Consider the following 17,057-nt stretch of genomic DNA (forward strand, 5'->3'; position numbering starts at 1 on the left):
TACCGGAGTACTAAGGACAATAAAAGAAATTCACAAGACAGAAACTTCAATCAATCTAACAACTACGTCAAAGTCTGTCAATTGTCACTTAATAAACTTCGGTGTTCTCGGGAGAAAATGAGAGCTCATTCTCATATTGTGCCGACAGTCTTCAAATTGGTCTTAGCTGTGAGACTTCAGTGTTGATTGTGGGTGTATTTTTTAATGTTCAATTCGTAATACTATTGACATATGTTAGTATGCTCCTCTCTTGTCCTGGTCAAAGAGTTGTACAAAGGACAGATAAGTGAAATCTATCTAGAATACTCTTTTCGCATGTTCGAAAATCTACACGCATCACTTTATTCTGTTCTTATCTTTATGTATTTATGAGAACAACAATGGCATTTTGTACAGGTTAATATCAGGACATGTCTTGATATCCTTCAAACTTCACGTATATTAATAGAACTCGTCTCCCCTACCGAATTTTGGCCGCCGATATGTAAAATACTAGTTCCGATGAAAAGTTGTAATAAAATCGTGTCTATTTTATTTTTATTTCACCAGACAACAACGCTCTCAATATGAGGTGAATCAGTTGCCAACATACTATACAAACAGTTACTAACGTGGAAATGTTTGTATTAACGATTTATATTTGTTTACTAATTCAGCTTATCGCCCCGTGAACAGACATTTGGAGGCGGGGGATTCCTTGTAGTGGCTGGTGGTTACCTCAATGATCATCATACGGGACTCGAAGGCCCACCACATGCTAACCATAGCAATAAGGGTAAAGGACACAACCACGTCAAAACAGACTGGTTAGTTTCTGAGATATGAATAAATTATATGTATAATTTTCATTCAAGCAAAATCTAATAGACAAAGAAAAATGGTATTCTTCGGTCTCAAAAATATATACCGTCGTTCTATGAACGGCATGTCTGTTAAAGACGTGTAACAGTATATCATAGCCTTACAACTTTAAGACTTCGAAAAGTGGTGTTTTTCATTTCGTCAAAAGATCAAATCACGTCATGACGAGATCATAATATAGCTTGTGACGTCACAATATATTATGTATCTACGTATGACGTCATAATTGACATCCTGAATATCAACAAACATTGGCACGATTTCTCAAAGACTTCAATAATGGGCTGTTTCGCTTTCCAGAAATGTCTGAAACGTCGTAGGAAACCAAAAATCCATCCTTACATGACCGAAGAAGAAATGGAAGGTATACCACCTCAAGTACCTTGTGGAAAGAAGTACTACCGCCTGAGACTTGCTCCACCGCCACGTGGACTGGAGATCTTATTCACCTTTCCCATCTGCACTAGAGACGTGAGAGGCACTTGCTGCAGCAGGGACATTGACCCAATCTACCCATGTCCACCACCGCCACCTCCAAGTCCTATTCCGGTTAAAGCCGACCCCGAGCAGCCAACTCTTCCGTCACCAGCTGAAGCAGATTCTTCTTCAAACTAAACGATCGCATACTCCGCCCTGGACATTCGACTGCTCTATTTGTACATTATCTGCCTTGAAGCTCAAGCTCTCTTTCTCTCACTGTCTAGCATGAAAATATTTGCTGAACAAAATGACGAAAACACCACAGAATTAATTTAAAACAAAACTTTCATGGACAGTCACTCTGTAAGCAACAAATGGTAAACTGCCAAAGACGAGATAGAGGAATGTTTCTTGAGGAGCATCCTATGTGAAATAGGTTGTCTTCCATTTAAGGAGACGAGCCAGAGCCCGGAGTAATGTCAGCAGTATTCAGTTGAAATGGACAGAGAATATTTATTTACATGCTTATTTGAATTTAAATGTAAGATATACTTATTTAATAAATCTTATTTACGTAAAATATATTTTATCGTTTTTCATTATTTTGTGTATTTCTTAACGACTTTACAACCAACTGACACGGGATCAAACAAACTCTGTATTTCAGTATAGAATTATAGATTTTGCAATCGCCTTTCTTCCTTCCGTCCGTCCTTCTGTCCTGGTATAAACTTCGGTGTTTCCGAGAGGAAAAGGAAAGAACATTTTCGTATTGTGTTGACAGTCTTCAAATTGGTCTTAGCTGTGAGACTTCAGTGATTATCTAAGATACGCTATTGCATGTTCGAAATTCTACACGCATCTCTCTATTCTGTACTCATTTCTCTGCCCATATGAAAACAACAATGGCATTTTGTACAGTTTTATGACAGGACAGATCTAAATATTCTTTAAACTTCACATATATCAGTAGAACTCGTCTCCCCTAACAAATTCTGTCAGGCTATATGTAAAATACAAGTTCCTACTCGAAAGGTTGGCTGGCAATATCTGTAGTTTGTAGGCATTTGTTCAAGCAAAACCTAATAGACAATGAAAAAGCGATTCTTCGGGTTCAGAAATATATATACCGTCGTTCTATGTGTCTATGATATACCATTATGTCTAGCTCATCCCACAACGATACAAACCTGAAAAGCTTTCCTCCAAGCGTTATGATTTCGATTATCCTATTATGGATTTTCCATTTCTTGATAACAGCATTCCTGCTTCTCCAACTTAGGACGAGTCGCAGTTGGTTTGACATCAATTTTCGTGTAAGATATCGATAGCTGACAGATACAATCACCAGGCATGATTTCGCCCTGAGATGCAGGTTGGTGTAGATTACAGAAAAGTTTTATGGTCGTCGCATTCGGACATATTATGACGTTGGACGTAATTGATGCTTTAATGCTGTTTTGTTTTCCAGAGAGTTTCATTGTTGTTTACCTTACTCTCATTTGGCACGTGACATTGGATTGTCCGAGATAAGATGGATGTCGCCTATGATGCAGATTTAGATGTTTGCCCTTCTGAAACACCTCGTAAAGTTTGAGACGTCACCATTGTAAATCTTTCTTTTGTTCAAAGTTTCATCGAATTTGAGATTGAATTAAAATTTCGTTAATATATCCACAATTTTCTTTTGATATAAATAGGTTTGATAAGAAATTGGTAATATCATCATCTGAACAGGCGATATCACTATGACAAAATTATATTTCGTGTATTCATAAAAGCGATCTCAATGGGGCGCCGTTTTTATATCGATCTGCAAAATGTGAAAATGTGATATTTTTGTTTAATGATACCAATATCTCCGTATATTTGGTGACGTCAATAGATTTAATAATTGGATAAATTGTATCGTTAATGTATTTAACGATCGATTTATTAATATCAATAATTCAAATTATGATACTAATGGTTTAAGTGATATCACATCGGTTTGAAGATAAATACTAAAACGGCAGCACATCGATATCACTAATTCATTTCAATAATTAGAATTAGGTAGTAATGTCCATATTTGGAGATAAATACTAAAACAGCGCCCAATAAATACCATCTATTCAACATGGTTGTATAACCTAATCGTTTTAGTGATTACACCATAATGATTTTTGACATCACTACAGTTAATGAATGGCATCACTTAATCACATGGATTTGGCACAAATTCCCGATCCAAGACACGTTTCTGGTACATCTGGCCTTATTTTCCTTGCACTCAAATAAGACTGTGTGTAAATCTTTCTTTTGACAACATCTTGTCATCGAGTTTGAATTAAGATTGCTTTCAATTTCTAGTTTCATTTTCATAGTAATACTACGTCCGGTTCAAAAATACGAAACTATCGTGCGTAAAAGCTGAACCAAAACAAACGTTTTCAGTACGGTCATGGCGGAAAGGAAAGCATTTTCGTTCGGCTTTTCAAAGAAAGTTAACAACCGACCACTGGAAAAATCTAGATTAGAAGAGGACGTCGGGAAGGCTAATGAACAACACACAGATTTTGTCACATCACTTGAAGATCGAGAAGTAAAAGGGTAATGAACCGATGATTACTGACTTATTGAATTGGTCATAGGTTCGTTTACAGGCACCTGTATCAGATGTGAAAAAATCGAGCAAGATGCAGTCCATTATATTATTGTGATTTTTTCGGCAGTTTTAAACAGTCAGTACAGTTGGGAATTGCAAACCTTTTTGGGGAGAAATACAAAGTTAAATACATTTGTAATGGGGGTCATTCATGGCATCTAGTTATACAGGCAGGTAAATCACTGTTAAATAAATAATTGCCCTTTTGTTTTGAATAAATGATTGCAATGTATTTGGGGTTTTGTTTTTAAACATCCTCATAAGATTCAAGAGTGACTTTTAGCAAATAGATTTTTATGCAAAGTAATGTATTTAATCAGTTTCACATGCCTATTATTATTAGCTATAATATCGACAAATCATTATGTGCATGACCTGACCAGAGGCAAACCCCCTTTAAAAGTTTTTTACATGCATATCGATAATAACATTGAAGACAGTTGAAATACACTTCAAAAATAATTTACTTACCATCTAACTGTTGAAGTATAAGGTTCTAACAGTTGATAGATATATGCTTAGTAGAGATGAGAATATACAGTCAATGTTATAAAGGAAAATCAGGGCGCGACTATTTACCTAAATATACCCCAATATACCCAAATCTTTCACAAATATACCCAAATAAAGCCAAGTCTTACCCAAATATACCCCAATATACCCAAATCTTTCACAAATATAGCCAAATCTTACCCAAATATACCCCAATATATCCAAATTAAGCCAAATCTTACCCAAATGTACCCCAATATTCTCAAATAAAGCCAAATTGATTTACAGGAACGTGTCGTAACGGGCTCTGTATTATCAGGGATGTATATCTGTTATATACGTTCCTGGTATTATATTTCATTACTAATAAACGATATACACATGATCAAATAGACTATCTTTGTCTAATTTTAGCTTCCATTTACTAAGGCAATTCATATAAATTGCGTAATATCATATAGGCTAACAGACAAAAATGAAGTGAGAACGAATTTGGGTATATTTTGGTAAGATTTTGGTATATTTGGGTACGATTTGGCTTTATTAAGGTATATTTGGGAAAGATTTGGGTGTATTTGGGTATATTTGGGTAAATTGTCACGCCGGTCACAATCAGGCTGGCAAGGATGAAGAAAAAGGATTGAATATGTCATTCTATTCCAGGTCTTCGAAACCGAAAGAACCAAAAGAGAAAGAGTATGTCATTCCTCTGATATCCAAAAACAAATGGCGGCATCCAGATAAAGAGAAGAGTGGATTAGCTTCAGAAAGGGATGGAATAGACGACCAGGCAGTACAGGAACTCCTACAAGGTCTGTGTAAATGGTGTCAGAATGTGGTAGAAAGTAGTTATACCTACATAGTGTCTACGTTTAGTAGGTATGATATATCAAATAACTGTATAAGCCAGATATTTTGATATCTGGTTTTCTATAAGTTGAATTTGTCAAAAACATTGTCTATCAATTAGAAATGTAATTCATAAAAGAATCAACATGGAGATTGAATTTGTGAAACATTTTCGAGTCGTGCATTGGCGATCTTTGGGGATTACTTTTATTGTCTAGATTACATCATTATGAGGTAATACCTGTACAATCATCATAAAGGGAGACAATAGAATTGATTTGCCATTTGTTAAGGTGTGATGACAATAAAGAATTAAAAAGCAGTGAGGACTGGTTTGAAGAGTTTGAAAAACAGGTACTCTTTGCATAGTCTTTTTGTGGTACTTGCATTACCATGTTATGGAAAGGATACACTCAAATATTCCCTTCACACAACTATCATGATGTGCACTTAACAGAATTTTTTCAGTCTCGGAGATACATATTTGTTACATATGCACCTGAATGTTGTTAGTGGTATGTATTGTTTATAACAAGTAGAACAGATGATGTAGTATCTTAGATTCTTGTGTTTACAAGCAAGGTCACTGTTTAGTTTAATTGTTTCACCACTTTTTAAGATTAAACAATGCCCTTGATACATGTATGCACAGGTTCCACATCTTGTGTCCTCGCATTTTGACTTTTTATAGCAGCATTTATATTTAGCCAGCAATAGAAAAAAAAGACAAAAATTGTTTTCCATTGTCTTGTTCAGCAGTTATTTCCCTTGATACAGTAGAAAACAAATGTTATTGTTTGTTGTTTGATTCAGAAGTTAAATTGTCAACACTATAAACACTGGTCAAATTATCATTGTTACTATATAGCATAGCCAAAACTGAGGAAACAACTTACTATCTTATCAGCAACATTTAAATTTCCCAAGTTGGCCATGGGTTTCAATTTGAAGTACACTCTTGAAATGACTGTAATATGGTATTGTGCCATTTTTAGATGCTGCCAAACAAAATGATGATTGGGAAGACAGAGGAAAGATTGATCCAAACGTGGCCATACCCTTGATAATGAGGAACAAGGTGCCAGAGGGATATGAGACAGACGACAAACTGGATGTAGCCCTGCGACCTGATGAGGTGTGTTTAAAGTCTGAAAGCTACAAACAGATTAGATGTCTTATTTTGAACATTGTACAAATGCCATCTTTTAAACCAGATTATCGTAATGTTTTGATAGAATTTTGAAACTGTTGTCAATGTTCAGAGTAGTAAACCCTTCAAAATATAATATCTTGCTTAAGATGCGAACTGTTTCAAATGCATGCTGATCTTGATTTATCAAGGTAAAGATATTACTCGAAAAAATCAATATGATTTCATATATTGGAGTTTTGTCTAGCCTCACTGATTTGGCAATCAGCAATTGTCATCTGAATATTGGGCAGGCTTGTACAGAAATAGGCGAAGCTGGAGGAGGCCTTCCTCTTTTGCATTAGGTGTGGATAGTTAAAAGTTTGCTCTTTAATTTCAGGTTGATGTTGACTATGAAGAGATTCCCATTGAACACTTTGGGGTTGCTATGTTAAGAGGAATGGGTTGGAAAGATGGTGAAGGTATAGGGAAAAGTAAACAGTAAGTACATTTGTATGGCTGATGTTACCAGTTATAAATTAGTTCTTCAAGATTTTGTTAGAAGTTATCAGTGACAGCTGAAAACATGTTTATTGTAACTATTGGTCAAAATACAATTTTAGCATTTCATTTGTTACTACAGACTATACACTATGTGAATTACATGTACTTAAGTTATCACTCTCTTGAAAGGGTCCTAATTGATGGAACTCTGTTCCTTGCAAAAGATATTTCATTCTTCACATGTATATTCAGATAAAAACATATAACAGGATGTATTCTCTGTCCATTTGAAAACTTCTTTTGAAATAGAATTTATTCTGAAGAAAAGTACTATTATTTGTTTGTGTAAAGGACCATTGTCCCTGTTGAGGCCAAGTTAAGACCAAAAGGCCTTGGCCTGGGAGCAGACAGGAGCAAGGCAGCACAGCTCAACAACGCTAAGGCAGGAGGGGGTGATAGTGGTGACCAGGATGAAGAGCAACTGACATTGAAGATTGGGGCATACTGTATGATACAAAAGGGGCCACACCAAGATCGCTACGGAATAGTAAGTATGCCGTACATATGGGACTTGATGAAGAATATGGCCAAACTATGCTGTTACCATGCTAATTACGATATACATAAATGCATCAAAAAAAGAAAGAAAAATTGGTGACAGCTTATCTGTGGTATTGTTTGTAGTGTTACGGCTGCTCAAGGTGAGGCTTTGTGTTGCAGTACAAGGACTGTATCATATCAAATATCAATATGTATAACTTAAATACAATATATACATAATATTATATACATATATATATTAATTATTGAGATAGTCTTTAAGAAAATACTCTAGCCTTTAGGAATTCTAGTGATTACAAGATGTATTTTAGCTCTGTTGTCTGTTTTATCAGCGCATACCGTCTTAGGAATATTCTAGATGCTGAGGATAATTATTAGTAGCATGGTATTATTAAGGGCTTTGAGATTTGATCAAATTAATGGCCTTGACAAACCCAGTGATAAAAAAAACATGCAAATCCTGAGTCCCTTACTTATAGAATTTTGATGACACTCATAGAATTTCTTGAATTAATTAATTTCTTCATTGTGGAATCCATTGGTTTTAGCAATAGTGTTTTCAGAAAGTGTACAATTGCAATTCTTGACATTGTAACACCTACCACTATAACACTTGATATTATAATGACGACATCTCAGGTGACCTATTGCGATCGCCTTTTGTCCGTCTTTGTGCGTCATAAACAATTTATATTTTTTATTTCTTCCCAGAGTTCATAGGCATCAAATATTTGTATTAATTTTTATTTGGAATTACAAAACAGGTTGGTAGTCAAGGAAGTTCAATGTTTTGAAAACTTCAGTGCAGGGCCCTAAGAGTTGGATTTGTTAAAAATTTCTGCAGATGACCTTAAAGTTCACATTTGCTACAACCAATACTTTACAGGCTTTAATCTTTATGCTAGATTTTGGATAAGGCAGCTTTGTTAGTTTGTGATTGTCAGTTGTTCAAAACAAAAATTCAACTCGGGGGACAGTTAAGGACTATGGGCAATTCACCATTACTGTCTTTGACTTTCAGATACAAGGTTTGGATGAGGACAATGCCCGGTGCATGGTCAAGTTGGCAGTCAGTGGTTTGATGATTACAAACAGCCAGTATTCCCTCAAACTTGTTGGCAAGAAAGAATACTCAAAATATTCCAAATACCTCAGTGAGTGATTTTTGTCTTGGTAACAATTGTTTTGCCTTTACATATCAGCATGATAAATGGCCTCCTTTTAAATCTCAATGCAAGAAAAACTCAATTATTTTGATAAAATTTTTTCTTGAAAACTGTTAATTGTAGAAAGATTTCCACAAAGTAAATTAAAGTAACATTTATTTACTGTTAGCAAATAGTGAAATAGAACAATATCAAGGAAAATTTAACAGAAAAATGAAATGTTTTTTATTACAGACAAAAGTAAAGTAGATAAATATAAGGAAGAAGAGGATAAAAAATTGAAGCGTGAATCAGACAGTCACAGACATAAAAAGAACAAACATGATAAGGAAGACAGACAGGAGAGGAAAGATAGAGAGAGACACCATCATCATGATGACCAAAGGAACAGAGATGATGGACGGAAAGACAGATTGAAGGAAGAAAGGGGATATAGAGACCGTGGATCAGATGTTGAGACAGATAAAGGGAATGAGAGACTACAGGAGGGAAATGATCGTCATGGTGACAGGAAACGAGAAAGAAACAAGGACCATCAGTATACATCGAGTAGCAAAAAGAGAAAACATAATGAAGAGAGGTAGTCTACATTTCCTTGTTAAGTATGAAGTGATAAAATAAGGATTGCAGCTGTATGGTTTATGTGTGGCAAATCTAGCCTCATTCTGCAAATATATAATGAAGATTTTCAAAATACTTTTCTTGAAATATATGAAGACTTTCTAGAATTTACTAACTTCATTACTTTCATTCGTGATGAAAGTTAGCATGAAAGTGTTCTTAGTAAATAAGTTTTAAATAATCAGGCAATAAAAAAGTCCATGACTAGTCATGTGCTAGTCCTTACATGTCTACTACAAGGTCATGATCTACTTGGAATCAGGGCATTTCAATTTGCCTATCTTCAACAAGATTACGTTTTATATTATGAGTCAAATTCATTGAATTCTTTTGTTTTCTCTGTCAGAATTTATGAGTATGTAATGTATATCTGAGGTTGTCACCCATATCTTCCAACAAAAACCATTCCACCACATTGAGAATGAAAGCCTGCTGCCATATAGGTCTTTATTTTGGAAATCTATCATAAACTTGTACAACTAACAAAACACAAAGAAGACTTGGATAATTTTCTTTTTGTTAGGAACATATTTCACCAGTAACAGGTAGTATGCTATAATGACAACAAAAAATTTAGAACAGTATGTTAGATTTTTTCCATTGTTGCTGCACTTTACCATATCTACAGGACATCAAATCTGTCAGTGTCACTAAATATAATTCCTATGATGTCATCACTTACCTGTAACTTTGAAAACCAAGTACTATCCCTCTTGTATTTTTGATTCCGTAGCTCATGGTTGATGTCAAGTGATGTCTGCCCCAATAGCGATTAAAAGAACTTTCATTCATTACATATAATTTACCTCAAACTTTAAGTTGAGTATACTGGTAATCAAAACTTAGTCACTACCTGAATACCTCTTTATTAATGAGAGCAGATTTAAACTACCAGGTTGTCATATGTGATCACTTACGACAAATCTAGATATTGATTTTATTTGAAGTAAGCCTCTATCATTTCAGGGAGGCAATTAATAGACTATTGAAATACCATTGGAATATTTTAATTCAATTATAAAGTCACAATATATTGTTACCCATATGATATATCCTTGTGTCGGAAAAAAATTTAAGATATTTTTTTCAGATAAATTTTCTGTTTTTCAAGTTCTAGGTCCTATCCTCAGGATCACTATGGAAATAGCAATGGCCACAAACAAAATTCCCCAGCCTCACTCTGGATATGTCCACAGCTGAGGGTTAGAGTGGTGGACGACAAATACAAAAAGGGGAAATACTTCAATACAAAGGTACAGTATTTTGGGATATTGATATAGAATTGTAGATATACCTTAGTAAAATTAGTGTAATTAGGTAATCTCATAATCTTTTACACCTTAGTTTGTACAATCACAGAGTATAAAAATATGCTTTTACTGATGACTTCCAAAACTATTGTATATTGGTAGTACTTGTCATATATTTTCTTATTAAAATCCAATTATAACTCTGACACCCAATTTTGACCTTTGTTTTCCAAAGGTCAGTTATTTAGTGGATTGATTATCATGAAATATGTTTTGAGTCAAAATTTGTTAACTTGAATTCTGATAACTCAGAGGCCCTTTTTGACTTGAAGCACTTTTCTGGTCCAAACCAAATCTCTTCTTTATCTTATTGATAAGTAATTTGAAATTGAAAAACACGAAGAACTGATATCTTGAAGTAAAATAAGAGCTCGAATTGCAGAAGCCCTTGGTAAAGGTATCCCATTATTCTTTTTAATCTGAATCCAGTCAACTATAAATGCATCCTATTTATTTATAATACAATTTTCATATTATAAATACCAGCTTCATCAATGTTGATTGGCAGTACATACAGCACTTGCTTGAATCTGATCAACAACATTAGTTTGATAATAACACATAAGTCAATGAATATATGAAGTAAATTAATATGCTCAGCAGTCAAAATTGAAAATAATGACTAGTTTTACTGATTTAGGAGTATTCAACAGTTTCAAATTTATTGAATTCATTTAAATATTATAGCACTGTTTATTGAAAATAAAAAATCGTGCTGGTAGGGAAGCAACACTTTTTATGGGCATGCTCAATATTCCAACTCATAGACTTTGTGGTAGATACTTTCGAAAAAGCACTTTGTCATTTTTGACGTTGACTCTTTGAGTAAAATGAGTCGGAGACCTCCTGGTATATCATAATATCCACATCTGTATAATGTTGGGTTAATCTCATACTGATGAAATAACATGTTAAATTTTACATCAACCATGAGACCACACTGAGCACAATTTTCAGATATGCAATATTTTAAGACCTTAAGCTAACAAAATTCAACTACCGGTATATAAATATGAACAAAGTAGCAAAGAATCTCACACATATAATGGGACATTTTTTTCTGGGATTTTTATGCAAGTGGAAATTAAGTTAAACTGATTAACATATTTCTTTTGTGATTACTGGTATAGTCAGTGATGGATGGTTATGTCCCTTTGACAGTCTTTCAGAACTTCTTCACAAGCATGTTCTTAAAACTGAAATATGTAAAGTTTTGTCAGATAACTTCCAGATTAATGTTTTGTTGCCAAACAATAGATACACTGATAGATGTTATTTATTGTTACAGGTTGAGGTTATTGACGTTCTTAGTCCAGATAATTGTGTATGTAGGACAGACAATGGCCGTGTTCTAGAAGGTATTTACATATCTGTATTTTCTCTATTTCTTTACTAATTTATTGATAATATATACAATTTATGTCTATTTCACAAGTGCAAAGACTGAAAATTTTTGAAATTCTATAAATATATTTCCAGCTGATGAGATATCATGACCTTGACAGTTAATTACAGCCAATGTTAGACATTAATTTTTGACTATCAATAGCCAAAATCTTACTGTATATGAATATTGATTTCTGTATTGATACATGCATATTCCATTCTAGAGTCAGTGATAATGAACTTTTTGTTCTGATGTTGTAGGTCTTTCACAGGAAATGCTAGAAACTGTAATACCCAAATCAGAACCATCATTTGTTCAGTTGGTCACAGGAAAATGGAAAGGACAGGTTGGTTTTAATAGTTACATGAATGGTTTGACAGTCTCTGGCATTTGCATATTTTCTTCAGGATTGTATAGTGATAATTCATATTTAAAAAAAAAAAGTAAATAAATACTTATGATTTGAAATAACAAGCACTTTTACAATTGATCACACTTCATCTTTTTGGGGACTTCCTTAGTCATTCAAATTTGCAATCATACATAGAGAATAAATTTCTGGCATTGGGCTTATTTCAGGGGGCACAATCATTGATAATTATATATATTTGGCATTTAATTCATAGAAACACTTAGATATTGATAGCAGATTGATTTATTTAAGTCTTGCAATTATTGTCTTTTTTCAGTTGGCTGAATTGATGAAACGTGACAAGTCAAACTGTATGGCAGTTGTCCAGCTGCTGCAAAACAGAGATGAAGTCCTGAAGATATCCTATGACAGTATATGTGAATTTGTTGGAGATATAAATGCTGAATTTGACTATTAATGAACATTTGAACAGACCAGAATAGTTTCTCAACACAGGATAAATCAGTGTCAGTTTTTGATTGATAATAAAGGCAGGTGCAAACAAAACCGTGTTTTGTAAACTGTGAAAAGCACTGGAGTTTTAAGATATAGAACAGATTTTGAGCTTTAACTTATTAAATGGTTTTTTTTTTTTTAAGAAATTTATATTTATTATGTGATATCCATGGCAATTCAAAATCAAAATTTTTCAGTTTTGTCTGGTTCATTATGAAATATTTCTGCAGGTCATTAAAGACATTGGGAACCAATTTTACATTTCTATCCCCCACCAGGCAAAGGTTGGAAGGGGTTGTATATGATACTCTAGTGCCTGTTCAGGGGGGAGGGGTCTGGTTTGTATTGGTGTTTTTTAACTGAGCTGTTTACTGTCAATATTTTTATAGCTTTCACGTAAACAATATTCTAATTTCAGTGTTTCCGAAAATGTATCTCACCAAAACCATACAAGATAATTTCATCAAACGTTTAAGACACATTGCTTCAGTGGTCAGTTAGTATGTTTTGCTATTTAGGAGTTTCCAGTTTGGATATTTTGTTGGTTATCACGGGAAGAAGTTATCAAAATCACTGATTTACACTTTTCCAGAGCTTATCTCCGTGACCTTTTTCTTAAAAACTTCCTACACACATCATTTGAGTGGTCTGGTAGCGTCTTCTGCAGAAGATCTAGAGCTTTCAGTTTTGATATTATTTTAGTTACCATGAAAACTGATTCCAGTGTTTCTGGAACATATCTGCAAAACTGTTTAAAATAACTTCATTTATAAGGCTTTATTCCATCCTTCATATTGACCATTACCTGTAAGCATCCTATTAAATGATCTTGGTAAAGTCTCGCATGGCGAGGGGTTCTGAACAATTATTTCTTTCTTTTCATTCTTTAAATTTTCCTTTTGGCAAGTAAAAATTGTTTCACAAACACTTGATGCTGATGGAAATAGATAGAAATAAATGATGTTCAAACTAGATGTCTTGATAATGATATGGCAGGTTATGTATGGTATGGTATATACCTGAACTGAAACTAAAATATTCATTTGAAATAGACATTTTGATGCAGTGCTGTTGTCGTTTTCATAGTATCTTTTTTCCTGATTTGTTTATAAAGTGGCAATGCCTTCCAAATATGCATAAAGATACAGGTATTGGATGAATTTTTCACAAATTTCATTTGTTCGATCCTAATTGTGCCCTTTCAATTTTGGACAGCAAAATAGCTGACGAGTGCCCATTTTTATTTTGACAATGAAAGTTTATCACTACTTTTAGGTTAATCGACCCATTGCTGTTTAACTAAAACAACAGACAGTGTTACGAGTTCAGTTTAATTGAAAATTAAGCTTCAAACTCAGAAACAATCAAAACTTTGTAAGTATGCACACATCAGTTCTGTTCTGTTTGCCCCAATTCTGGGACTGTGAGGACAGGTTCTAAAACTCCCAAGGCCTGAAAACTCTGTTAAGGCCAATGGGCCTCTTGTTTCTATAGTTGTGCTTTTGCGATTTTAGGATTGATTAGAACAAGAGGCCCATGGGCCTTAACGGTCATCTGACAAAAAGCAAGCCAAACCTAGAAAGTGGGTTGAGGTCATTCATTTGAACAAACTTGGTAGCCTCTCCTCCAAGCATCTTACAGGCCCAATATCAGCAATCATGGACTTTTGCTTGTTGAGAAGAAGTCGTTTGTATATTTTAACATATTTGACCCCTGTGACCTTGAAAGTGGGTTGAGGTCATTCATTTGAATAAACTTGGTAGCCTTTCCTCCCAGCATGCTACAGACCCAATATCGGCACTCATAGACTTTTGCTTATTGAGATGAAGTCCTTTGTATATTTTAACATATTTGACCCCTGTGACCTTGAAAGTGGGCCAAGGTCATTCATTTGAACAAACTTTGTAGGGCTCCATGCCAGCATGCTATGGGCCAAGTATTAGCCCCCTAGGCCTTCTAGTATTTGAGAAGAAGTTATTTAAAGATTTTGACATATTTGACCCCTGCGACCTTGAAAGTTGTTCAAGGTCATTCATTTAAATAAACTTGGTAGCCTTTCCTCCCAGCATGCTACAGACCCAATATCGGCACTCATAGACTTTTGCTTATTGAGATGAAGTCCTTTGTATATTTTAACATATTTGACCCCTGTGACCTTGAAAGTGGGCCAAGGTCATTCATTTGAACAAACTTTGTAGGGCTCCATGCCAGCATGCTATGGGCCAAGTATTAGCCCCCTAGGCCTTCTAGTATTTGAGAAGAAGTTATTTAAAGATTTTGACATATTTGACCCCTGTGACCTTGAAAGTTGTTCAAGGTCATTCATTTAAACAAACTTGATAGCCCTTCATCCCAGCATGCCACAGGCACAATATCAGCAATCTGAGCCTTTTGGTTATTGAGAAGAAGTTGTTTAAAGATTTTAACATATTTGACCCCTGTGACCTTTAAAGTGGGTCAAGGTCATTCATTTGAACAAACTTGGTAGTCCTTCATCCCAGCATGCTACAGGGCTTATTTTAGTTGCCTGGGCCTTTTGATTACTGAGAAGAAGTCCTTTGAAGATTTAAAGACATTTGACCCCTGTGACCTTGAATGAAGGTCAAGGTCATTCATTTGAACAAACTTGGTAGGGTTTCATCAAAGCAAGCTACAGGCTAAATATTAGTTGCCTGGGCCCTCCAGTTATTGAGAAGAAGTCGTTTGAAGATTTTAAGACATTTGACCCCTGTGACCTTGAATGAATGTCAAGGTCATTCTTTTTAACAAACTTGGTAGGGCTTCATCAAAGCAAGCTACAGGCCAAATATTAGTTGCCTGGGCCTTCCAATTATTGAGAAGAAGTCGTTTGAATGAAAAGTTTACGGACGGCGCACGGCGGACGGCGCACGGCGGACGACGACGGACGAAGCATGATGACTATAGGTCATCGGACCCTTCGGGTCAGATGACCTAACAACAAAATGGCTGACAGGAAGCCATCTTGGATTATTCTCAATAGTTCACATGGTAAGAGCTTCCCCCTTATTTTGTCGTTTCATTTTGAGGCTGATCAGAAAAGCAAGAAAGCTGACAGGCCGTCTCTGATTTTGACAATGACAGTTTGGGACTGGATTGATCTTTCTCACACAGATGACCATCTTGAATCACATTCATTATTTTTTTGAGAGAGATTTTCAAATTCCAAGTAAATAACAGCAGCGACAGGAAAGGAGAGTTAAGAAAGAAAAAGATGAGAACTTTTAATGAACAAATAAAGATCAAAACAAGGTGGGTGTCAAGGTCCCTTTAGGATCTCTTATTTACTTCTCCATGCACTCTGATAATTAAATAAAGAGGTGTTTCTCACTGTCCCCTGTCTCTTCTGCTATCACACTTCCTTGTTATCATGTCAGAAGCTGACTGTAGGGAGGGACATATTTGTTACTACTTCATGTCTGTCTTTGAGGTCCATACTGTGTATGATTATTTAAGACAGACGTTTTATTTCGTTTAATACACATTAGGTCAAAATTAAAGTCTGAAAGAAAGGCTGGAAGAAACTAAGGTACTATTAAAGGTGATTTGAAAATTCTCAGTAAATATTGGCTTCACCTTTACTGTGATCACTAGGACTATTGACTCTCTGTCTTGGTCGTTTTGGATGGGATCTCCTTGAGAAGCTGAAGGCTACCAATACAACCACTTCAACACAGACCAGTCAGTTTATAGGCAATCTGACCTAAAGGCAAATAATTGTGAAATTCAGAAAGTTGATATGACCACTACAGAGTTAGGGATGGGGCCCTAAATGGGGAAGTTAGTCAAATATTTTGCTCCAAAATGCTACTCTTTCTTAATGCTTGAATAAGTTCAACCAAGTCCAAAACATTAAGTAGGGTGGAGAAATAATAAATTAAAAAAAATGATTCAACCCCTAGGGACTTCAGGACGGGGCCCTAAGTGGGGAAGTTAGACAATAGTGGGACACCTGGACTGGTGTGCTAGATTAAGGAGGTTGTTAGACAAGGAGCTGGTGGTGACTAGATTTTGGGACACCTTGACAGATGTGTAAGATGAATGAGGCTGATAGATGAGGAACTGGTGGCGACTAGATATTGGGGCACTTAGACTGGTGTGTTAGATTAATGAGGTTGTTAGATTTGGAACTGGTGTTGACTAGATATTGAGACATCCTGACTGTTGTGTTAATTTGATCAGGCTGTACATTAGGAAACTGGTGGTGACATGATAGGTGGACAT

General features: G+C 35.1%; 1 protein-coding gene across 1 annotated transcript; it reads left to right on the plus strand.

Moving 5' to 3' along the window:
* Nucleotides 1-3,723: 3,723 nt before the first annotated feature.
* On the plus strand, nucleotides 3,724-12,866 carry LOC132553888 (G-patch domain and KOW motifs-containing protein-like). Its single transcript, XM_060218177.1, has 11 exons — nucleotides 3,724-3,873; nucleotides 5,084-5,232; nucleotides 6,265-6,404; nucleotides 6,799-6,899; nucleotides 7,254-7,449; nucleotides 8,485-8,617; nucleotides 8,864-9,209; nucleotides 10,362-10,503; nucleotides 11,849-11,918; nucleotides 12,208-12,293; nucleotides 12,637-12,866. Exons 1-11 carry the CDS (start codon nucleotides 3,725-3,727, stop codon nucleotides 12,775-12,777), a joined length of 1,653 nt encoding a protein of 550 aa, XP_060074160.1. The 5' UTR covers nucleotide 3,724; the 3' UTR covers nucleotides 12,778-12,866.
* The last annotated feature ends 4,191 nt before the right edge of the window (nucleotides 12,867-17,057 follow it).

The sequence above is a fragment of the Ylistrum balloti genome, unplaced genomic scaffold, assembly GCF_031769215.1.
Source record: "Ylistrum balloti isolate Yb309-2 unplaced genomic scaffold, AGI_CSIRO_Ybal_v1 Utg370364, whole genome shotgun sequence".
NCBI classification, from domain to species: Eukaryota; Metazoa; Mollusca; class Bivalvia; order Pectinida; family Pectinidae; genus Ylistrum; species Ylistrum balloti.

What these genes read in the sequence shown, in the direction of transcription:
- LOC132553888 (XM_060218177.1), top strand. Translation starts at nt 3,725, where the DNA reads ATGGCGGAAAGGAAAGCATTTTCGTTCGGCTTTTCAAAGAAAGTTAAC. An exon ending in GGTATAGGGAAAAGTAAACA is followed by an intron (nt 6,900 to 7,253) that starts GTAAGTACATTT and finishes GTTTGTGTAAAG; the next exon opens with GACCATTGTCCCTGTTGAGG. An exon ending in GGAAATACTTCAATACAAAG is followed by an intron (nt 10,504 to 11,848) that starts GTACAGTATTTT and finishes TTATTGTTACAG; the next exon opens with GTTGAGGTTATTGACGTTCT.